We start from the raw sequence: 25304 nt of genomic DNA, 5'->3' as shown, positions 1-25304 counted from the left end.
TTGTAGAAACGTTCCTGTGCAAAAAAGACGTGTCACTAGCGGGTTCTGCAGGAGCTTCGTTATTTGCCCGTGTACCCTGGCTACCTTTCCGCTGCCCGCGGCGCACGGCACTCACCGCTTCTGTTCCTCCTCCAGCCGAGCCGTCTTGCTCTGAACCGCCATATTGAGGTCCTGTTCTGTCCTTTGGTGACGCTGGGCCGTGTCCACGTGGGCCTGCAGCTGAACACACAAACAACACCTCCAACTGGCACCGAGCTAAAACTTTAGTACACACAGCAGCTTTCTCACTAAATGATTTATTATACTTGTGTATTTAGCAGCCTGATTTGCATTAGCGAACTTGTTAACACAAACTGGGAAAGGAATGAAGTGGTAGATTCAAATATATCATTTCAAAATGCTAATTTGTTGTCGAAATGGAATTCAAGCAATTATGCGTTGCGATTCCACCATCTTTCAAATGCAAGTGCAGTTCTGCATGTTTGGATGTCAATTAAACACTTAAACCCCATATACTCCGTTGACCGGAGCATAGTCTGAGGCTATGTTGGACAATTCCTTATGCACATTTACCTGGTTTCACCAGAGGTGGTCTTTAACCATGTGAAATATGTACACACCTGAAGATGCTAATGTTCTAAACATCACCTGCTATCACATACACTATCTGTACACGTATATATCTCTTCCTCTATCCTCTCTCTTCTCACGGAATACTACAAAATGATGGAGCAAGCACATACACACCTAACATGTGATGTGATGTGACAAATAAAATAAAGCTGAAAAGGTGATGACAGTCTCCTCTTTGACTTACCAACAATCTTAGCTTCTCCGACTCTGAGGTTTTCTCCAGCACGTGCTCTTCTAGCTCACCGCACCTTTTCTTATACTGAAGAACCTGGCGCAAAAACAAAAACGGCACGTGATTCTTAATATTCTCACTTAGCCAAGACGATCAGAGATCTCCACCTATAAGCAGAGACCTCTGATCGTCTGGCCACTAGATGAACCTCTCCTGTCCAATGATGTCTGAAATGTTGGCCTCCTCCACTTGTAGCTACCTTGGTCTGCAGCTTCTGGACCAGCTGGGCCTGTCTCTGTTGACCTTCCTGGTAGGCCCGCAGTTTGATCCTGTATGCCCTCTCCTCGTTCTGCAGACGGAGGTGCTCCGCTGATACGCTCTCCTGGTCCGAGTCTCCCGCTGACGGAAACGTCATCATCTGCTCCAGCTGGATGTGTTGTTGATAAATGATGATTAGCAAGTCCTGTCATGAACATGTTCTGCATATGACCTGCGTTATTATTAAAGGTCCGGTTGGTGCGACCGTTGCTGAGTAGGTAGAGAGGCCCACTGGCAATCGGAAGGTAGCCGGTTCAAACCCCAGCTCGCCCAGTGTACGTGTCAAGGTGTTCCTTGGCAAGACACTTAACCCCTAAAAGCTCCTCCCCACCGAAGCCTTCTGAGCAGCCATCAGCTGGGTAAAGCTGTAAAAACAATTCCCCCTACTGCGGGGACAAGAACATACTCCCTTTCCCGTTTCATAGATTGATTGATTAGTTATCAGATGGTACATATTTCTATTCTAGAGAAGTGAAATGAACTAGCTCAGTGTTTTGATTTCACAATCCATCAAGGGATTTGATATGACGTAATATGACAGTATGAATGACAACAGTAAGTATCAATGAAGTGCCATTATGAAATAGTTCTCTTTTCAATGATCACAAATTCCTCATAGTCTCATCTGTTGCGTGAAAACACACATGGCTTGAGTTGTAAGTCATTCAGTCACTCTTTTGAATAGTTCTAATAGTAGGACTGGCCTAATGGTAAAATGGTGGACCCATTTTTTGGATGTCTGCTATGATTTTTACAACACAAAATGTTCGTTGTATTGTCCACATACAGTACAAACTCCTGAGTGTTCATTTAACACAAAGTAAAAATCAACCCTTACATTAAACTGCTAAACTTGTGTAATAATGTCTAAACTCTTTAACTCCTCCACTTGTAAATACTGATACATTTTTACATTCTCAGAGTTAAATTAATGCTCAAGATACAGTCAATGAGACAAAGACAAGAACACAGGGTAAATGTTTTCATATTGAAAATATTGTGAATTCTTCTTGTATAAATTGGGCTTCGTTTTCCAAATTGGACTTTCATGTAGCCTGCTGTATTTATTACAAATGCCACTCTTTCCATTCCCACATATGATTATGAATTTTCAACAACAGTTCAGGTAGTATTAAGAACACATTTGACTATCCATATGTCTACTTTCTTGTTAGGGTTTAACCATTAAAATCCTATATACTTTGTTGACCAGGGTCCCGCAGGGATCTATACTTTATAGCCCCCTCCTTATTTCCTTCTACACCAAATCTATTCGCCTATTATGACATTCATAGCATAGGGATGCTAGGATGGTTAATTTGTCATAATCTGCCTGTGCAATTTCTGTTTACAAAGCCTAAAAGGTAAACAGAAATGTATTTTTTATTTATGTCAAAAACACAATTGACCAAATGACCCTTTAGTGATTCTAATTGAGTCAGCCACCCTCCCTTACGTATTGGACCTCATCCACAACGAACACCCATTCCTAGATCTGGTATTTTCGCAGAGTAGTCACCTATTTTCACTGAATGTTCGCCTATTATGTATGTCATGCCTAGAATAGGGGCGCCAGGGTTCATGCAGTTAAGGTGTGTGTATAGTATGTTTTCAATACTGTAGTTCGTGTGAACCCAAATGCCCTTACAGGAACAGAAAGCCCAGAAACGTGGTCACTCGTGTGAACCTTTTGGCGAATCTTGTTAGGAGATTGTTATTTTGGACGGAGCACAGGCAGTGGTTAGATGCACGGTTCCGGTTATGGGTTAGGGGTTAGGGAACAAAATCTAAGTATAAGGAATGTCTACACAAGCAGAAAAACACAGGGAGGTTTGCGTGAGGTGTGTGTGTGTGTGTGTGTGTGTGTGTGTGTGTGTGTGTGTGTGTGTGTGTGTGTGTGTGTGTGTGTGTGTGTGTGTGTGTGTGTGTGTGTGTGTGTGTGTGTGTGTCAGTGCGTGTGTGTGTGTGCGTGCATCCGTTGTTTGTGTTTGCGTGTGCATGCATGCATGCTGGAACTACTGTAAAGAGAATCCACACCACAAATGCATCTAAACACAGCGACGTACAAAGCGACTGGTCTTTCTCATCCCGGAATCCCATCCACTCTATCTGAGATCCAATTGTCCTGTAACCTCTCAACCTCACACAACCTACACTCCCTCTGCACCACCCACTCTCCATCCTGGTGCCAGACACCCTGTCCTCGCTAACACAAACCACATGGCCCCAGAGCGCTGCAATGCACTGCGTGCCTCCAACTACCCCTGCCGACTTCTCATTTAAAACAGAGAGGGGAGATAGAGAGAGGGATGGAAGGAGAGAGAGAGAGAGAGAGAGAGAGAGAGAGAGAGAGAGAGAGAGAGAGAGAGAGAGAGAGAGAGAGAGAGAGAGAGTGTACAGGAGCCCCCTCCCCTGAAACACACTCCAAACCACCACCCAAGCCCCTTCAAATCAAGCGGACCCCTCCCTCTCCTCTCCCCTTGTACCTCATCTCTTCTCTGGGTGCTTAATCTCTTCAGCAGGCTCCGAGGAGCGCCAGGACAATAGTCCCAGTGTTCAACACTGGACCCCACCGTTATTAACACATTTTCAAATGGCCGTTTCAGAGTTTTATGCTACAAGCTACTAAAAAATAAAGTTCATCTTGTGTTTGGCTCTGTGCTTTTCTTATGAGCTTTTTTTGGTCTGAGGGTCCACAGAGCACCAAACGCTTTCTTTCACTGCCCATTGTTGAGGTGACAGCTTTAGGGACCGAGCACAGGGAGGAACAGCATGGGTGGAGGGGTTTACAACACACGCAACAACAACAGCAGCTGTGTTTAAAGGGACTTCTGGAAACAGCTGTGCGTGGAGCATTATTATGCATCTTTTCGAGTATTTTTGGCCGACTGCTTTTGGCAGGGATTACAATGTGTTGTAGCCAAGCGGCTGATTTTCAAACGCACCTTGAACACATAGTGGCTCGTTACAATGCCTCACAGTAAACTAACACATCCTATATTCTGCATTCTCCGCCTTCTAGAGGCAGCTTATGGTGCAACAACATAAGACACAACTGTGGAAATACAACTAACACCGTTCAATGAAAACACTGAGTTGTTTTGATTTACCAAGGGGTTATACTGTACTAAGTGATAATACGAATAATAAGTTATACTTTTTCTTGCGTTCGAAGCAATATAACAAGCCAGAAGGTACAGTATATGCTTGTGTGTTGTGCCCATCAAATTATATTTCCCCTGGCACCACTGTTCCTCCACTAGAAACCGATCGACCAGCCCCAAATATCTCCACTCATTTGACACCAATAAGACTCTCGGACCTCAGAGGGAGTCTTTCTCAAAGTGGGATCCGGGGACCCCCAGGAGTCTTTGAGGTGGTTCCAGAGGGTCCCAAGCTATATTATTACTAGGAACCAAATGGTTAATTACAGGTCTGTAGCTCTGAGAGTTATGGGCGTCCGTGGGCTAATGCATATAAAACTGGGGTCCCTGAAATAAAAAGGTTTGAGAACCATTGGTCCAAACAACACCTCCATTAAAGGGAGATGGCAGCATCATCTCGCAGCCTCTGATCTGGACCAGAGATGTGGCTGTTGTCTTGGTATCTCCGCCAGGCTGGGAGACGGGGATTATGTTTCAACACGTGCGTGTGCATCTGTGTGTGTGTGTGTGTGTGTGTGTGTGTGTGTGTGTGTGTGTGTGTGTGTGTGTGTGTGTGTGTGTGTGTATGTTGCTGTGTCTCTGTGTGTGGCTAATCTCACAAACCGTTGGACCGAGTGATGGCAAAGTTTTCATGCACACTCCCAGTTGGCCAAGGAAGGTCGAACAATGCGATGCGATGCAAGATTGCGGTCTAGCCAACACCAACTCGGGACTCGCTGCCCTCCACACCCTCCTGTCTAGCATCAGGGTCTTGAGCTCTGCAGTGCAGTGTTGTAGGTCGTACCATCAAAAACATCATGATTCAACTCCCCATATAGGCCATGCTAATTTCTGTGAGATTTTCTACCATTTTGTATTTTCTTCCAAACTGTTTTTGTCCAAAACTAGTATCATTCCGATTTTTCAAATACCATTGCGATATGATTGCCTTCCAAACTTTGCCCCAAATTTTTATCACACATTGAGGGGCCTCTAAACAATGCAGAGCGCCCTCAAAAAGCTTTGAGAGCTTTTCTAGTTTGTTATGTTTTTAACCACTTTCAACTGGAGTCCCTCTTTTAGGCACGTCATGGGTAAAAAAAAAATTTAATACTCAAAAGATTTCAAAAATGGCAGATCTACAAGCTCACAATGTGTCATGATGCAAAGCATTGTTAGCTTATGTGAGTAGATCGGTTATTTTAGCTATTTTTGCATCATACCGACTAAGTATAAAGTAGGGCTTAAGTGGTCAACACAACAAGTGTGGGGTTTTGGGGGATGAGCGGGATCAGATAACGCACACAACGCACAAAAAAACACTCCTCTCCTTTACATCTGGAAGGACACTGGTTACGGTAAGTTGTCCAGGCACAGTGACACAATCTCCAGGCATTTGGTAGATGCATGTTGCTGTTGTGACTTGTGACATGCACGTGTCAAAGTCGCTCCAACCAGCGACCGCCACCGCTGCAGAATGCACCCCTTCTCCGTTGCACTCAGTGACCAGGTGACCCCGATGACCCCTGAGGGGTCCCTGCCCTGCCCCCATGTGAGGGGGGAGGGGGCCATATTTGCTCTTTTTTTTCTCCATACATAGCTGCAGTGTGTTGGGCTCCGTGCCAGCGGGCCCCGCCTGCACACACACACACACACACACACACACACACACACACACACACACACACACACACACACACACACACACACACACACACACACACACACACACACACACACACACACACACACACACACACACACACACACACACACACACACACACACACACACCACAAAGAGGAGGCTTTTCTTTTTTTTTCTTGTGTTTTTTTCTCCCCAGTCAGCTGTAAAGCAGGAGGCTGAGGGGGCTGCTCTGGATTAGCCATGCTCCATGGAGGAAGCTCCCAAGAGGGCGCCATAACGGTCTGTTGTGGACTAAAGCCCCCCACCCCCACGCACCCCTTTTTACTGAACTCCCCCTCACCATCGTCTCCACCCTCACTCTGCTCGCATCGTTAAATCTCATCATCACCCCCCCACCCCCTCCCCACCCCCCCCCCCACACCGCCGAGAGAGCTTGAACTCATTGTCCTGCGCAACACACACACACACACACACACACACACACACACACACACACACACACACACACACACACACACACACACACACACACACACACACACACACACACACACACACACACACACATCCATCTATCGACGACTGTAAGAGAAAGCGAGTCAAGCCCACCATCCCACCCCACCCTCCTCTGCCCCACCTTAGGGGCTTTACATGGGGCTTATGGGGACCTGGGAGTGCGCGCGCTGCGTGGCCCCTCTCTATTTACGATCTGCCTCGGAGTGCGACCGCTTTTGGAGAGCACCCCCTGAAGCCAAACCCTGGCCCGACAAGTAGTCCTGCTCTTTTGAGGTCGCCATGCTGCCTGCCATTTTGCAATAACGGTCAACACGCAATTTATACCAAAACTGCCTTCCTGTCGTGGGGTGTTTTATGTCTCCATATGGCTGTTACAGTGATTTTTTTCTCTTCTTTTCTCCCCTCCCTCCCCAAATATCTGTTTCTTGAAGTCCTGCTTATGTTTCAGATGTTAAAGGCCTTTTTCCAATGTGTTTTGAATTAGCTTTTTATATTGCTTGATATTTATGATTTGTGCCACTCCTTGCATTGTCTCATTTGATAAATATTTCAAACAACATCAAGGGATATTGTTGCTTTGAATCATCTGCCAACAAGCAACAAGAGAATCATTTTCAAGGCCCCTCTGTGAAGGGTTTTTGTGCCCGGGCCAAAGTTTACTGCCATGTTCATGTGGTAGATCCAAATCCAATCCATTTCGGTTTCCGAGTTATCATTGCGGTGTTCTGTTAATGACATATTGTCACAACAGTTTGGGTTTTGATTGTTCATCCATCCATCTTACCCTTCAGCTGGATTCTGCGGACAGCGCGGAGCGGCTTTCATGTCACGTGCCCGAGCTCCGAAGCTGATTCACTCTACACCTACAGGTCTGTATGCCATTGTTGCTGTGACTCAATAGTCTTTGAGCTACGCAGAGAAATGATTCCAGGTTTAACCAGAGCTAATCCACTCTGTGAGTACTCTCTCTCTCTCTCTCTCTCTCTCTCTCTCTCTCTCTCTCTCTCTCTCTCTCTCTCTCTCTCTCTCTCTCTCTCTCTCTCTCCCTCTCTCTCTTTTACCCAGGGCAACATCTGGCCATGTGTGCACAGTCCAGCCAGCATCTGAAGGGTTACAGCTGCAATCGTTTTCCCTGGCTTGGCCTGGACCCAGAGGCTTAATAAAGGGAATTAATGGAGTGCACTATCTGTCAGATTCCTAAACACAGCTGGAGCGGATGTGCAAACCCCCCCCCCCCCCCAATTCTGCCCAAAACTTACTATCCTACTTCAACAACTAAACCCACTCCCCCCCCCCTTTCCCCTCCCATAACCCCCGGAGCGCTGGTTCTGTGAAAGAGCCCCAGCTGATTGTGAAAGCTGTTTATGTATCGTCACTGAGGGTGATTACACAACGTGGGATAACAAACAAGGGGGACGGAGGGAAGGGGGGTGGGGGGCTGGGTTGGCGGCGGACTCTGTGCGAGTGTGCGCTGCCATTCTGCGCAGTTTGTTGTTACGAGGGCGGCCCGCTGGGCCAGAGGGCACATGGAGCGCTATAGCATACGGCGTTCAGTGTGATGTGTGAATGTGTCCAGGCTGACACCTACTGCGTGCTCCCCAGGATGAAGGCTGGCCCTCTAACACTAAAAACAACACCTCCGGCTAAAGAACAACGCAGTGTATCTATAAAAAAAAAACTGCAGTACACACATCCTGTCAGCTCAAGAATTTGTTTCTGAACAGCCACCGCTGAGAGTAGGGAAGAAGGATGAAAAAAATTGCCAAAAAACTTGATGTTTCATGTTCTGAATTTAAAAGAAGGTAACATGAGTAGTCTAATGTCAAACGTTGCAAAGGTTTAATGGAGTACTTTCATCAAGCACACTGCACTGGGATGGCCTTTTCTGCATATTTTCTCTGGAGGAGGTCGGTGGATTTTACAGTTCCGTGACAGCTGAGTGGGCCTGAGTCTCTGGCAGGGTTCCATTTGAAATGCGCCATAGATGTATGGCTTTATGCAGGCAGGAAAAACAAACTGGAAACTGAGCAGGGGCGGGTGAAGGGGATAGTAACACAATCTCTAAAAACAGACTTTATCTGCTCCAACTATGTTTGACAGGGCCCTTATGCACAAATACCCAGAGGACTCCACATCCCAGAGGGCCCTGCCAAACAGTGGTGGAAGGGCTCAGATTTTTTACTTAAGTTAAAGTAGCAGTACCCCAATATAGAAATACTCTTTACTTGAGTAAAAGTATTACAAGTATTGGGATTAATATATACTTACAGTACAATTTTTTTTTTTAAGTTTTCAAAATGTATCAAAATCTACTTTGTGATTGTAGATCTGCTATTTTTGAATAGCCTAAGTATAGGGTTAAAGTGGTTAATGTGTGTTTTGTAATAATAATCTAAATCTACAAAGTAACTTGTAACTAAAGTTTTCAAATAATTGTAGTTTAGTAAAAAAAAGTACAATATTCGCCTGTGAGATGTAATGGAGTAGAAGTATGCAGTATTGAAAAAAATACATACTCAAATAAAGTAAAAATGACTCAAAGTTGTACTTAATTAAGTACAGTACTTGAGTAAATGTACTATATGTTCCACCACTTCAGGGTTAGGGTTAGAAGCCCTGCCAAACAGGGCCCACTGTCAAAAGTGTCCAGTAGATCTCCCTCTGCGAAGAGTTTATCTTTGTCCGCCTCGCTGCCACACTGCAGTGTATAGTGCAGCCAATCACAGAGCATTCAGGCAGTAGGATATGCATGTGTATGCCTGAGAAAATGCACGCTGGCGGTGCTCCAAAAGCAACACGGAGGGCTCAGAATTCACCCCCTGCCCCCCCACGACTTGTTCCTTAACCCCCCAGGGACCATCCAGCTCTGCAAAATTGGGTCAAGGTTTATCCCGGTTCACCGGCAATTTTCTAGGGGTCACCAGAGATCCCAGCGAGGGACTCAACAGCAACACAGAGCGAGGCTTTTAGAAACCTGCTGAGACTTCACCGGTATGGTCTTTTGTCAGCTCCCAGGGACTTGGGGAAAGTCAGGCTATAGGAAGAACGGGGCGTTGGGGGATAGCCATGCTCCCAACCTGTCAGCTACTCTGAGGTGGAACTACTTTGACTGGCATCTTGACAGCACCGGAGAGGTTTCCAGAGGGAAAACTCTGAAAGTCAAGCATCATACCGTATCTGGCATTAGCTTGAATACTGTGTAAAAAGGAGATCAACCTTGATTAGTTAAAACTTTAATCACTGCTTCAAAGTCAGCATTCTCTTCTCTCTAAACAATGCTGGATGATATAGTGGCCAAATAATACGAGTCAAACCTGCTTTTAGTCCTGGCCAATTTGCTGTTGGCAACTGACCATACAGTGTTTAGAGCGCTTGTGGCATATAAAAAACGCTAAGCGCTGTGGAATCTCTGGGGAGTTCTCTCTGAGCTGAACAAATACACAGTATGATCACGCTCAATCATGGAGAGGTTAAAGGCTTCCCTGTATTGGATTTGCCTCGGTTTACCCTGGTAAATACTGTACTTGACAAACCGTACTGGAATGACTAACATCTGATTACAAAGCATCAGCCTGTTTATAACGCATGTATGTAGGTGGCATGTTGCCCTATGCTGGTACATGGAGGATAGCTGGTACTACATGGGCTAGCATTACACTATGGCCACAATCACTGCTTGCGGTAAGTGCTTTTGAGTGAGCGACTGAACCTAAAGCTCATGCAGAAACAAGGTATTATGTTCTGGACGCAGAGGAAATTAATAGTTACAGGGGTCCATGTACAGATTCTGAGGACATACTCCAATTACCTTGTATAAACTGGTCAGAAAAGTAAGCTTCATTTTCAATGAGGTTTACAATGACGGGGACAAACACTAACGTCTGGAGACTGGTTGGCTGTAAAGGCTCTGACAGCTTCTCACAGAATCGAGTCAATTTCCTAATGGCTGCTTGTTAACACACTCAGTTATGAGTTCAGGACAGGGAAACATATGGTACATATGAACGTGTCCAAAACTTTGGATGTAGTATATTGTACTCAATGCCTGGCAGCTCATACAAGAGCAGCTGAGGACACTGGACTTGTCATGGGCCTAAAAAGGGATGACAAATTAAGTAGATTGCGTGCCGCCAGTGATATGTGATACCTGAGGCAATACAAGCCGGGGGAGTATTGTGTACTCAGGATTAGCATGTGGCGGCGAAAGAAACAGTAAGTGTCTAAAGAGTGTTTGCACTGAAAACTGAGCTCCGCAGCAGCGCATGGCACTGTCACGCCACTGCGTTGCTCTAGGACATCGATGAGGACACTGTTAGCATCACAGCTTCACCACAGAGAGACCCATGCTGCTCTGCAAGGGGAACAACGTTTGACAGAAGTGGGCAGATGCCAGGCTGCCAGCGACTGGCACTTAACTCGCGGTGTGCAGCAGGGACGAACCCCTTGAGCTTTGTGGGACTAAACAAAACCACACCTTTAACTATTACAGTGCTCAGGTCCGCTTCACGTGACGAAACCGAACTAACAGCTGAGGGAAATCTGGCTGTTGCTCGCCCCCCCTTCACACCATCAGCGGCCAGTGGTGTGAACATCAAAACCCTAGGCAACACTTGTTTGCTTTTTTTCCCCAGTCTCCTTGGCGTCTTTTTACACCTCCAAAACATCAACAACATAAATATGCTATATATAAACCACGCTAATTAAGTTATATTTATAGCCTTGGTTTTAAAATAAGTTCCAGGAGTAAAGGCAAGCAAGTGGGACTTCATTAGATTTACGCCGCAGAAAGAAGGCAGTGTTATCACAAATGGCTGCTTTGTGTGCTATGAAAAATGAGCTTTTTCTTCCACGTCCCCTGGGGAGAGGGCCACTGACCTTCACAATTTTCCCCCCCAAACAGCAGCCACTAGGCAGAGGGGGTTGGAAGGGGTAGACATGGGGGGGAGCGGGGGGCTGTGAAGGTAGACGCCGGTCCTCGTGGGCACAGGGGGGTCTGACTCTGCCTGGACGCACCACAAGGAAAGCCTTCATGAGCCACCGCTCTTGCTGGCTTATACACCCAGACACACACACACACACACACGCACACACACACACACACACACACACACACACACACGCACACGCACACGCACACACACACACACACACACCCCCACACACACACACACACACACACACACACACACACACACACACACACACACACACACACACACACTCTCACTCACTCACTCACTCACGCTTGCACAACACACACACACACACACACACACACACACACACACACACACACACACACACACACACACACACACACACACACACACACACACACACACACACACACACACACACACGCACACAATGGATGGTCTGCTTGCTTACACCTATACTACTGTAACCCAAAAACCCGTAAATACTAAATTATTGTACATTTCAATTTATGGAGAGAAAAAGCAGATCACATAAATAATAAAGTTGATACAGTTGATATTGACTTGTACGTATATTGCCAGTTTACATTCATTCTTTCACAGAAGTATGTGTGTCCTGTCTTTTTCCTCAGATTTTCAGCTTCAAACAGCGGTAAATACAGTACATATGTGACACAAGCGGCTTCAACCTGCTTCGTTACTCCTCTGTTTGTTTATCCAACTCCAAAGGGCTTTCCCTGTTGGAAAGAGCGGCGCTGCGCTGATGTTTGCTGTAAGCATATTCCATTTCAAAGCTATGCGGCCCTTCTCAGTCAATGCTCTAGTGTGGCAGGCTTTTCTTGATCTCATCCCGAAAACCCAAACTTGCACACACACACTCACCTCACCATCCATTACATGCCCCGAAGTCCAAGAGAGCTGCACCAACCTCTGATAATATCGACAAAATATTTGCCCATTCAGTCTCGCCCGCTAAAGTACACGGCAAGATTGAGAAAGCAATTTTCCTAAATGGAACGCAAGTTGTGCTGGTGAAGTGAAATTACAGTTGGAAATAGCATCATTATGATAAATGCAGTCCTGCTTTTTGTATGCATGCTGCAGACATCTACTTTTCGCGAGGAAAATAGCAAGAACCGCAATGAAATCACCTAACGCACATTCATATTTCTTTATTTCCCAATCAGTTGTTTTCGTCGTTGCTTTTTTTTACCCCCTTTTCTCCCCAATTTAGTCGTTATGCCAATCAATTCCTCCCCACACACATTCCTGTGTGTTGTCACTACGGTTGTGTCCTACTGGCTCACCTGCCAGTGAGGAGCCCCCACCGGGAAGAAGTAGAGCTTTTGTCATACTACTCCCGCCCAACACTGCCTTTAGGAGTACGTGCAGTGACTAATCTCCCCCGACTTTCCTCAGCTTCCCTCCCCCGAACACGGGCCAATTGTGTTCGTATAGACGCTTGATACCGCGGTGGATTCAAAACCCCAGACTCCGCAGTGGTGGGCAGGTACTTTACCACTGCTCCACCCGAGCGCTCACTATTTCCCAATCTAATTATTAAGAGCAGTGGATGCCATTAACCCATTCCATCTGGGAACGCATCTATAGTAATTTTAGATTTGAACCACTTTAACCATTATGTTATACTTTGGCTATACAAAAATAGCAGATATACAAGCTCATAGCACGGCACCAAGTGCTACGCTACAAGCTTGTATATCTGTTATTTCTTTAAAATATTTAACATTTTGTGCAAATCTTTGAATATATATATTTACAGCGAGCATTTGTAATTCAAATCTTTGCTTCTGGAGGTCCCTGGAACAAAATATTTTACAAATGTTTGCTTTAAAATATATATATATTTAAAGATTTGCACACAATTTAATGATTTAAAAAAAATAGCAGATGAGCTTGTATATCTGCTATTTTTGTAATGGCCAAATAAATCTAAAAATCACACAGTCTTAATGGGTTAATAAAGCACCCAGGGAGCAGTTAGGGGTTAAGTGTCTTGCTTAGGGACACTTGGACACATACAGTAGACTGGGACCAGGGGGGTTAAACGACCTACTCATTCAACTATGGCCGCCTTACAACGTGTTGCGTTAATGTGTTGTGTGTGAGCTTGTAGATCTGCTATTATTGCTGAGATTTTCACAGACTGCTTGCCTATTATCATGGAACATTTTTGGTGAAATCTGATCCTACAGTATAGGCCAGCCAGGTTATGTGTGGACACTTTGAGGCATCAATACATACTGTAGATGAGTGGTTCTCAGACTTTTTAATTTCAAGGACCCCCAGTTTGGTACGCATTATTAGGCCACGGACCCCCTTAACTTTGAGAGTACACAAATAGAACCGTTTGTACACTCTCAGAGTTACAGATTTGTAAAGGTCGATTTGGTTCCTAACTGTTGACAATTTAGTTGGGGACCCCCTGGAACCCCTCCAAGGACCCCAGACCCAACCTTGAGAACCACTGTCTGACATAGATAACAGATTGTGAGGCTAGTGTGGCTCCTTACCTGGTCTGTGAGAGTGGCCTGCTTGGACAGCAGCTGCTCATGTTCTCTCTGACTCTGAGTCAGTTGCTCCCTGAGGAACTTGTTCTCCTCCATTACACTGGCCTCAGGACTCTCACCTGGTGTAGAGGGACAGATCGTATATAGATTGTCAAGGTCAACTTTAATCTGACATACAGTACTATACACTATGTCTAAACAGAATGAGTTCATCTGTAGCACGTTTTTGTCCATGAAATAATAGAAAATGCTTCTCAGCTGTGTTCTAGAGCATGTGATTCTCAAACATTTTCATGTCAAGGACCAGCAAATTGATATGTATTTGGCTGAGGACCATCTTAAAATACTTTTTTTTTGCCAGGGATCCCCAAACGGAAGAATTATGTTGTCCGTTTTTTCTAAATTGTTCCCCAATCCCCAGGCTGAGAACTTCTGTGGTTCTTTGTGCCTACCAGAAGGCTGCTCAGCCAGGTTTCGGGTGATGATCTGGCGGATGCAGGTGGTGACAGGTGTGGGTGAGGCAGTGGGGTCCAGCACATCACCCCGTAAGGTCAGATGCTTCTCTTCTGGGCTGCCCTCAGGGTGGCGCAAAGACTCCTCCAGCTTCTACAAGAACATCATCCCACACCCCACAGTTACTGAGCTAACTATGACAGATAATGGTTAGTTTGCTGGGTATAGGAAGATGGCATGGAGAAAGTAAAGTTAGCATGTCATTTATTCATAACTGATTAGTCCCATATGAATAAATCTTTCACTTTCAAGGTAATAGGTTACACCTGTGGTTCCCAACCTTTTCTGGATCAGGGGTTTATTTTAATGATCAATCAATCATTGCGTTCCAGCTTGGATAAAAGGAACTAATTAGTTTACTTTTTTTTTAATTAATAAAATGTAATTTTATCCAATCTAGAGTACGTTAATAGAATATAACTTATCCAATTGGGGTGGTTGTATGTTGTCTCCCTGCTCTTCAATTGAGACATTTAGATCGTGTCAAAGGTCAAGTCTCACCTAGTCTAGCATCTATGCAGACTATGTCTCACCTATAGACACAGGACACAAATTTTGACCTGATGGTCAAGATTCAATGTATCCCCTGAGCAAGCAGGCTCTATTAGCTAAATGGTAAACATTTCAGCACAGATCCAGGGTAGAAGAGGAAAATTACATAGTGCAGCTTTCAGCAGGCTATCCTATGGCCCAGTGGGCCCACAGGTTGGGGATCACTGGGTACGGTTTTGCTCTCATATAAGGTAGATTAAACATTTTCACTTAGAAAGAGGAGTCATTTATAATTCTTCATTAAAAGAATAGGCCTGGTGTAGACCCTCACAAGGATGCTCGATAAATGCAGAGAGCAATTCGAATTGACACCAACCTGTATCACAGCCTCCAGTCCAGGTGATGATGGTGTGCTATAATCTCTGTCCTCCTGTGAACTCATTGTCAAAATATGATCTCTATAAACGCTAGTAACGTTGCATTTGTGGTCAATTCGCCGCCACAATTAAGCAATATGCTTCTTCAGCAAAAAAAAGTTTAATCAGTCTCCCAAAATGAAAATGAAGCATGGAATATGCCTTGCAGTGAATTGTCACTATAAGTGTTTCTCTTGCACAGATCACATGAACACAGTATAGTTGCTACAACACTCTCGCTAACAACAAACCGGAGACGTGATTTTCAATCAAGTTGGACTCAAATCCCAGCCGAGGTCGTCGGGGGAACGAGACACTTCCGGGCCGTTGCCTTGGAAACAGAATGCTGGTTTGGTCGTTTCCATAGCAGGAGAGACGCGCTAGAGAGGCTACTTTAGGTTTTATGGACACAGGCTGGTTAATGATCGAAGCACAAAGCACACAACGCTGCTATGACTTCCTCCAGCAGTGGTGTGAAGTAACTAAGTACATTTACTCAAGTACTTTACTTAAGTAAAATTGTTTGGTATTTTTTACTTTACTTGAGTAGGCTATTTCCAATTTTCAGTACTTTTACTTCTACTCCACTACATCTCAGAGGCAAATATTGTACTTTTTACTCCACTACAATTATTTGAAAACTAGTTACTAGTTACTTTGTGGATTTTTATTATTATTACTAAACATACATTAACCACTTACAGCCCTATTACATTTCAGCCATCTGAAAATAGCCGATCTACAAGGTCACAATGTGTCGTGATGCAACGCATTGTGAGCATGCTGTAGATCTGCTATTTTCAAAAGATTTTTCTACATTTGAAAAGCTGTGAAATGGGACATTCTGCATAATGACTTTTACTTGTAACAGAATATTTCTACATTGCAGTATTGACTTCTACTTAAGTAAAAAATGTGAGTACTTTTCCCACCACTGATGACTTCTCAAGTAGCTATACAGTATGGGTGTATATTTGACTGACGGCTATAGCATACTTCTATGCCTACTAATTAGTAATGCACTTTATTTCACTGCCAATTCTATAATAATCTGATAAGTGATAACTAATCTGTTTAGTGTGCATGCATCAGCTGAATTGAGTTTTCTCTATGATGGACAAAGCCTTGTATTTGTGTTTGCAAGAACAAGAGGAAATAGCCTAGTTTGGATTGTCTCCTGAATGTTTATGATTTTTTTGTTCACGGACAGTAAAGGATATATAGCCCTATAGTAGTGTATACTATGTGAATAATACTTACTTTTGATTTATGTTTTTTGTTCATATATTTCCATATGGGGTGGCACCAAGAAAGGTGCATGACACACAATAAAAATCAATCAATTAATCTATCAATCAATCAATCAATCAATCGTGAAGAAGATCAACAATAACAAGTTATTCTCTACAAAGATTTAATGGTACAACACAAGCAATAACACTCACAGAGTTACATCACAACACGATATATTACAAGTAAACAGTATGTGCTGCCAAAAAGGGCCCTAGAAAAAACATGAGAATACCTGAGGTTCAAATAACACGCTATTCTGGGTTACAGGGTCATCCCTATAATACTATGACAACATTCCATATGCGCGTGACAGAGAGATGTCTACACACACTGTGACCCTGAGTTTGATACAGCACACACTAAAATCCTCAGTGTTAATTACCCATGTGTAACTCAGAGAGTGTACACATGTAACCAAATGAACCTGTAACAGTCCCTTTGGTTACATGCGTACGCTCTTAGAGTTAAAGATACATTTTCCCTTTTATCAACATAATCTCCACTCCAGTCCTCAGTCATGCTCACTATGGGATAGTGGCATTTTCTGTCTACATGCGTGTGTCAGAGATGGACTGTGGATGGTTTGAAAATGTGCCTCATCATCAGTTGATCATTCAGTTGTTTTCAAGCAAGATTCAAGCTTTTCTTTGCTGATAACAGATGTCCACAGCGGCCCCTCCTAGTGACCTTTTTTTTTTTTTTTTAAACCTTCTGTTTATTATTTTTTTACATGCTCACAGGTCATATAGGCATGTACTGAAGCAAATAAACAAGGCATCTCAAAACAGTCAAGAAAATGAGTGGGTAATAGGATAGACAAATATTAAGAGTGAGAAAAAAGATAAATTGAATAAGGTACCCCTCCTAGTGACTTCATTGGATTTTTAAATGTTCATGTCTATGTTATATGTACAGTTAGATTTAGTCTTTTTATGATGCTTTTTAGATTTTCTGATGTTTTATGTTGTACTGCAGGTGGCTGACGGGGAACGGTATTTCATATTCTTCATGAATGGAAGGGAAATTGACAAATAGTCGAGTTCAACCTTGTACGAAGACAAGGTTGAAGATGGGTGAAGTGCTCCTTTAGATGAACACTCATGATTTGACTTTAGTCTGTCAGGAAGTCTTTGTTATTTATGTGGAATCCTCAGGGAAGAGCTCGGGCCACAGCGATGGGTCTAGGTAGACGCTACAGGCCCCGCTGAAGAACCACAGTCTGGGCAGGAAGCCCTCCACCTTCCAGGCATTGGATGTGCGATTGTAGAGTTCCACCTCCACCCCATAGTCCCCCTCCATGCCCTTCCAGTGTCCTCCTGTGACCAGCAGCTGACCATCCACCACCACCAGACCTCCGTTCTCATGGAGCATGTGAAGAAACTGGATCTGGACACAGCAACATTACAGGATATAGAATAATGCTGTTTTTGATGTCAGGAATAAGTCCTACAGCCGAGTGTAAAGTCCCCCGGGGGGACCTTGGTCAATGACGTACGTGGCAGTGATTCTCACATTTTCATGTCAAGGACTCCCAAATTACTCAAAGGAAAACCACCTAAGTGGAAAAATGCGGCACTCCAAAAAGATTGCAAGACAGTGGCTCAGATGTGGTTTCTCATTTTATTGAGATAAAATTTAGTTTGTATCTATTTGGCCGTAGACCCCCATCTGAAAATATTTTGTGCCACGGATAAGATTGTTAAAATGTTTCGTAATTATATTACAAGATTAATATATAAGATTTAAGTGGTTAATTTCATCCTGACCGTCAACCATCAATGGAAAGGATTTGTTACCCTCACCTTCTGCCACATGTTAGCTTCAGGGTCATAACAATACACTTTCTTAGTGTTGTCAGCGACCAGATAAATGATCCCGTCCATGGCAACAGTCCGAGGAGACGATAGGTACTTAGGGATAAAGGGTGAACAGACAATACACCAGCTATCTGTAAGATAAAAACAAAACATAAACAACAACACATTGAAGATGTTATCCTTTGTTATTAATAGAATAACAAAGGATAAGACAAGTCTCCTTGCTAAATGTTAAATACTATTGTATGGCTGAGTTCAGTAAAGTGGTAAATGGTAATAGCAGTGAACAAATAACAGTCTTTCGTGTATTAAAGAGGGTGTATTCTTTTGTTGAAATAAAAGCGAAAAGGTTAAAGCTCTATATTCCGATAGTAATCATTGCTATAGAGTGTTTGTCCAGTAATAGGGGTCTCCCGATCCAGTTCTTTGGTAAAAGAAAATACATTTTCAGGTTGGGACACCAACTTTATCTAATCAGGAGAGAGATCAGCTTCAAGTTTTTTGTGTTCCAGGTCCAATTTTGTCTGCATCTGTCTTCATGTTTTTGTTTCATCACTTCCAATTTCACTTGTTTATCCTGTATCCTTGGAAGTTGGTGTCCAGACCTGAATATGTTCTGTTTACTAAAGAGCTGGAGACTTAAAGAAAAACAATTATGCAAAAAAACAAGCAATGATTGCTATCAGAATATACATAATATATTTACCGCTTATTCTAACAAGAAATATAATTTACTGACGCCCCATTTACTAGTAGGGGGCCGTTTATGTGTAATATTTTTGTTTTCATTTCAAATTCATGTGAAAGTTGTTTTCACTACCAATTTGAAGGTAAGGGTCTAAAGAACAATTTTGGTTCGAATGCCAAGCCCTCAGATAAAAAAAATCTTCTAGGGGGTGTCTGCAGTTGCCAACCTCCCACCAGCCCTAGCAAAATATGTTAACTGTTATAACTTTTGATTGGATTATATCTGAACATAATGAGAACATATGAGATATGTATGGATTCGGGATCAGGAGTAGCATTTGGTACTTCAAGCATATTACCCATAGAATCAATTTTATTTTCCAGTTTAGCACATATCCACAAAACATAGAAATAGTGGGGGACCGAATATGGGTAATTTGTTGTTTTAATTTCAAATTGATGTGAAAGTTTTGTTTTCACTACAAATTGAAGGTAAGGGTTCATAGAACATTTCTGGTTTGAGTATCAACCATAAATTAACACAATTTGCCTTCAGGGTTAAGATTTTTGGAAATCTAACCTACATGTAGACTCATTTCGATTGTTGCCATTTTGGAAAATGGGCAAAAAAATGAAAAATCCAATCTGGTTTCCTGAAACTCCAACTAAAATTGTTCAATAGACCCTTATCTTCAAATTAGAAGTGAAAACTAAACTTTCACAACGAAATGGCTGACTGTCCAGGCACCCCTCTATATAAGATGATACAATCACAGCGATTGCATACAATCATTTTCACTCTCCCTGTACCCCTTCCTGCCACCTCCTGCTCGATTAATAGCGACTGACCAAGATATGACCACCATGCACACATACCATGGTCATTTGTTCTCATGTTTTGTTATTTAGATCTTGGTTTACCTGTGATCCTCTGCATTCTATGAATGTGATTACTTTGCCTATTGCTTATTAAGTCGCTCTGGATAAGAGCATCTGTTAAATGCCTAAATTGTAAATTGTAATACATGATCATCCATACCTATAACAGGGTTGTAGCACTGCATGGTTAAGGCATTGTACTTCACTGCACATGAGCCAATCACGTAGAGCTTCCCATGGCATGCTGTGGCAGTGAAGTTAGTCACATATCTCAAGGCGGGGCATGTGTTGCCCCAGGTGTCATTGTAAGGGTCATAGTGTTCAACATCAACGTAATTCAGTGTTGTACCTATTGGGAGGGGAAAGAACTTGGTATGAGTGCTTATACTAGCTGGATCACACGCTAGTAAGTATCAAATATCATATTAAAAGCAACACGTAGTGTAAAGCTAAATGCAACAACAGCTACACATTTGTCAGTCTGACTTTGAAATCTAAAAATGTAAGACATAAAAACAAACAAATGCATCTGGGAGAGAGGGGTTAAAATCCTGCCTGCATTAACATATCTTGCTCTATGTACCTCAATCGTAACCTTAACCTTTGAACTTCTCAACAGTAAACTCAGTCATCTCTTCAGGGCAGCCTACTGGTCGCTTCCACCAAGCTTCATGAAAACCCACCATCCATTCTTGATCTTTACCATCCCTGACCTTTAGTTTTTGACACAAAAGTTAATCATCTCTTCAGGACAGTACTGATCATTCCCTCCAAGTTTCATGAACATCTGTACATCTCTGTTCAAGTTATCTCGTTAACTCACATACAAACAAACAAACAAACAAACAAACAAACAGGACCAATTACAATACCCTGCCACTCAATGCTGTGGCATTTAGCACGACGGTTCTCAAAGTGGGGTCCGGGGCCCCCTGGGGGTCCTTGAGGAAGTTCCGGGGGGTCCCCAGCAAAATGTGTTTACATATCATGAAAATAAGTTTAACCACTGTACTTTAACCCTATTTTATACTTCAGCTATTTGCAAATAGCCAATCTAAAAGCTCACAATGTGTTGCTATCAGGTCGTGAAAGGGCAGATGCGCCCATGGAGTTTCATGACAGCTTTCCATTTACACTGCTGCTTTAAGGCATCATGCTGTTCTCTGTATTTATTTTCTTACCTCCGATGACGTAAATCTCTCCGTTCAGTGTGGCCGAGGTGTGGTTAGTTCGAGGTCGAAGCATGGGAGCCACAGTAACCCACCTCCCCTCTCCAGTAATGTACTTCCAGGTCTCTGTGGTCGACCAGGTGTTGGTATTTGAACCTCGCGAGCCGCCTGTCAGACGGACAATGGCACCCTGTCACCAGTCTGTGGATACATTACATTCCGCACAAGAGAAGCTAGTCTCCTCAAAACCATTTTCTCTATGCTCCCCTGCCCCCTAAGGTTGCCCACATTTCCACATAAAGTTTATGTGTTTTGAAGGGCTACATGCACTCAACCAACCTGTGACATAGACGTCATTGTTCAGCGAGACCATGGAGTAACCCCACTTGTTTGGGTTGGGGAAATTAGGGAGCTGATGCCACTGATCTGTAGAGAGTCAGAGAAGGAGAGAAGTTACATAAGGTTATCCAATAAGTGAAGTGAAACAGCGAAAACACTAAAAGCTAATAAAAGACATTTTAGTTTTCAAACTTGGATCAAAAAACTAAATAAATGAGTTCAATCTGACCACTCCAGTCCTTAGGCCCTACGTCATGGACATAAATTCAATATGATTGACTTAACTTTAATCCCCAAAAAGTGAACTATTTCTCATTCCACTATTTAATGTTAATTTCTCCATTTACAAACTAGTCAATCTAAATTCCCTGACCTGGCCTTCAAGGGTGAGGACTGTCTAGAACAAGCAGATTTTCATTCTTTGCTTACCAATATAAGCAGAGAATGGTTTGCATTAATGTATTGCTGCTGTTAAAATCACTGTTTTAATAAAAACTCATCAAAATCTGACATGGACTATGAGGTCAGGAGTCCTGAATCCTTACTGTTAAACTGATTATGAAGTCTATCTTATCTATTAGACACCTTCAGTACCAGATATTACATGATTTAATTTGTGTCCTTAGTTTACATCTATACTCTTGTAATAACGCTAACCAAAGGGATGATTTTCAGCCTCCTGTCAGAATATTATAATAAGGCCAGATTTTGTTATTTTATTCTCAACTGTTGATTTTCTGTACTGAGCATTTCTAATCTTTGTAAGACGTGTCAAGGCCATACTGTAAATGCACTTCAAGAAAACTGTAATAAACATTGAAACGTGGGCGTAAGAAAAGAGAGGCGTAGTACGGGTCTTTGTGTTGTAGTAGGCACAGTTCCTGGGCAGGAGTCTCGGGTCTCTGTCCTCCTCGTCGCTATCGTCATCGTCATCATCCAGGGAGCGACCGCCCATCACAAGCAGCACCTCCTGCAGGTTGGGCTGTGGACTCTGAGAGTGGGCTCTGTCACTATACCCCGGCAACGAATCCATCATCTGGGGAAAGAACGGGCCACGGCATTGTTAAGGGAAAACTACTCAGCATTGTGTAAACAAATGATGAAAGAAACAAAGTATGCAAGGTATTAAAGTGTGAACTCACTGACCTCACTGTGAATTTTTTCAACAGCCTCCTTGCAGCTAGGGGAGGCCTGGATCAGACTGTCCTTCAGCAGGGTGTTGGCCAGGTAGTCTGGGTCGAGGAAGGAAAGGCGTGCCAGAGACAGCAGCTCGGGGAGGTGGCAGAGGCGGGACTCCTGGTGATGCCTGGCCCAGGCGAGGGCGGCCTCCACTCGCGTGGACTCTGAGCGCGTCTTAAGCCCCTCGTTGGACAGACAGGCCACCAGCCTGTCCTTCCCCAGAAGCAGGAACTCCTCGCCCTGCTGCACCGCCTCAAAGTTCTCCAAGAGGAAGGCCAAAGCCTTGGCGACCACCTCCGGGCAGCCGTGGAGCTCCCCGAACTCCAGGATTCCCAGGCAGTTCGTGGCGTCCATCTGGTGCTGTAGGTAGCGGGTGCACGCGGACCGCACCGTCTGGAACTGCAGCTGGCTGGAGGTGCACGTCAGTCCTTCCACGTTGCCCTGGTTGATCGTCAGCTTGCCGGTGTAGGCGAAGTCCAACAAGGAGCCGAGGCTGTCCGGGTCCACATCCTGCAGCTCCACGCGGGCCGCTATGCTCTCCACGAAGTCCCCTGAGAACATAGTGCGGAAGTACGTGCTACACAGGGCCAGCACGCCACGGTGGCAGGGGAAGTCTCTGCCCCCAGCGCACAATGTCACGTCCACCAGTTTGGGCTGAGAGCAGAGCGACCGCAGTCCCTCCAGGATGCTCTGAGAATGTGTGGACAGGCAAAAGTCCAGGTCGTCCACATTTCGAACCATACTGTAGTCACTGATAGTTCCGACCTTTAGGTATGTGATCCTGTGACAGCTAAGGGATAGGAACTCTCAACAACTGAGATCAGTGTTTACCTACAAGTGGACGACAAAGATGAATTCTCACAGCTGAAATTAAATATGACCAATGTCTTCAGTGGAATGTTAAAGCTTGATTCAAAACAATTTATACAGTTTCCTTCTTGTCATATTTGAGAAAAACATTCACTCAATTGTTACACACATTTAAGTAGAGTAAAGAAAAAAGCAATACGTAACATAAAGGTCACCTCAGGGCAAACATGTTATGTTGAAATCGATAATAAAACACCAACGCACAGCTCAGTGATGTAAGACTATAAGGTCAAATACAGAACCCATGAGAAAACATGTCAGTCCACTATGTACGTTATGTACCGTACAGAACTTCTGAGAGCATCGATTTACTTCACTGACCCGATATAGTCGTCCTTAATTCACTCTAGAAGAAAAGCCACAAGTTTAACTTGTTTAAAGTGTGGTATCATGTTATCATGACGACCACACTAGTTTGTTTACTTATCCACAGTGGGATCAGTTTAGCTTTGGCTTTCAGTGTAGCATGATGTCATATGTCTTATGTCCCCCAAAGCCTACAATAAATTACATTTGCTGTCTTCAAAATGCTGTGAAATTAAAGAAAGGAATGACAGACTCACCAAACAGGCAAAGGATGGCAATAAGTGTTCATATTTCCGGTGAAATGCGTGTGGCTGAGTAGCTGGTTAGATCAACATGGAGCCAGCAGTATGGCAGGAGGTTTTCGTCAACTCATTGGGACAGCCTGCTTGTCTTCACCAAGCTATTTTTAGGACCTGCAGAGACACACTAGTAATGCATGCATGGGGGTCCACACATGCATGGGGGGGTGTCCACACCTGCTGTTAAAGGAACATACATGCATTGTGTGTTCTCAAGAAGCTAGAATGCTGTTCCCCAAACAATGGGTCAGGAGGACCCATTTTTGGGTCCCGCAACCATTTTTATGGGTCAAAAGAAAAAAACGAAAATGAAAAAACTAAACAAAACATTTAAAAACATTAAAAAGTAGGGGAAATAGCATGATGTGAGCTTGTAGATCAGATATTTTCACTATATCTGAAATAGGCCGGGGAGAAAGTTTGTGACCCCCTGCGCTACAAATAAATGAGACAAGTTGTAGCACTATGCAACTATATACTGATAGTGATACCACAACTGTAGATAAAGTACTAGCAGTCCCCTAGGGGTGAGAATGTGTTAATTGTCTCCGCCAGGCCGAAGGCGTGGCCGAGACCTGTGCTCCAAGAGGAGCACTTTTTCTAGTTTAGAAGCCTACTGTAATGACAGCATGCAGCAAGACAAGATAACAGATCAAACTAATACTGCTTCTGAAGAAAATGTTTAGTAGAAATGGTATTTGAGAGGAATGTACATTTGGATGTAAATGATCCCCTCTTACGATGGAGTTTAAATTAAAGTCCCTGCAAGGGAAATTCAATGATTTGTTTCTAATCACATGAAAAAGTAATGGCTGAAAACATGTAAAAAGGCTGTGCAGTAGCCTATACTGAATTGAGGAGTTAGTTAGACCATTTAAACATTTTTTTCAAAATTGTTGAGTTTTTTGGGTGGGGCTGAAATTATGGTTGGATGACACACTGGAGCCATCATACTCCAGTCCACTCCAGTGCATCATCAGTCAGTTTCATGTCAGTCACTGGAGGAGTACTGGGTGGGATAGGGGCGGCGCCTGCGTGCTCTCTTTCTCTCTCGCTCGCTCTCTCTTTGTCACATACACACACTCGCACCCACGCACACGCACACACACACGCACGCACGCACGCACGCACGCACGCACGCACGCACA

At 43.8% G+C, this 25304-nt stretch overlaps 2 protein-coding genes across 2 annotated transcripts in view; both read right to left on the bottom strand.

Moving 5' to 3' along the window:
- The window catches only part of crocc2 (ciliary rootlet coiled-coil, rootletin family member 2), a gene marked incomplete at both ends in the record, with an annotated part of 47311 nt that extends 31967 nt beyond the window's left edge, over positions 1-15344 (bottom strand). Inside the window, 8 exons of the mRNA XM_080430532.1 lie at positions 116-219; positions 818-901; positions 1065-1268; positions 9783-9857; positions 11328-11432; positions 13901-14016; positions 14350-14503; positions 15279-15344. Of these exons, the coding sequence (XP_080286658.1) occupies positions 116-219; positions 818-901; positions 1065-1268; positions 9783-9857; positions 11328-11432; positions 13901-14016; positions 14350-14503; positions 15279-15344 (908 nt within the window). The remainder of the gene's footprint in view (positions 1-115; positions 220-817; positions 902-1064; positions 1269-9782; positions 9858-11327; positions 11433-13900; positions 14017-14349; positions 14504-15278) is intronic.
- A 1424-nt stretch (positions 15345-16768) lies between these two features.
- klhl30 (kelch-like family member 30) lies at positions 16769-24252 on the bottom strand. Its single transcript, XM_080430897.1, has 8 exons — positions 24115-24252; positions 22649-23512; positions 22355-22538; positions 21503-21589; positions 21176-21331; positions 20155-20343; positions 18414-18559; positions 16769-17997 (listed from the first exon to the last, which is right to left on the bottom strand). The coding sequence occupies exons 2-8, from the start codon at positions 23420-23422 to the stop codon at positions 17749-17751; spliced, it is 1785 nt and encodes a 594-aa protein (XP_080287023.1). The 5' UTR covers positions 23423-23512; positions 24115-24252; the 3' UTR covers positions 16769-17748.
- Positions 24253-25304: the final 1052 nt, after the last annotated feature.

This window comes from Gymnoscopelus braueri, assembly GCF_963280865.1.
Source record: "Gymnoscopelus braueri genome assembly, chromosome: 6".
In the NCBI taxonomy this organism is placed as follows: Eukaryota; Metazoa; Chordata; class Actinopteri; order Myctophiformes; family Myctophidae; genus Gymnoscopelus; species Gymnoscopelus braueri.
Note: the sequence above shows the minus strand (reverse complement) of the source record. Positions and strands in the feature narration are given on the sequence as shown.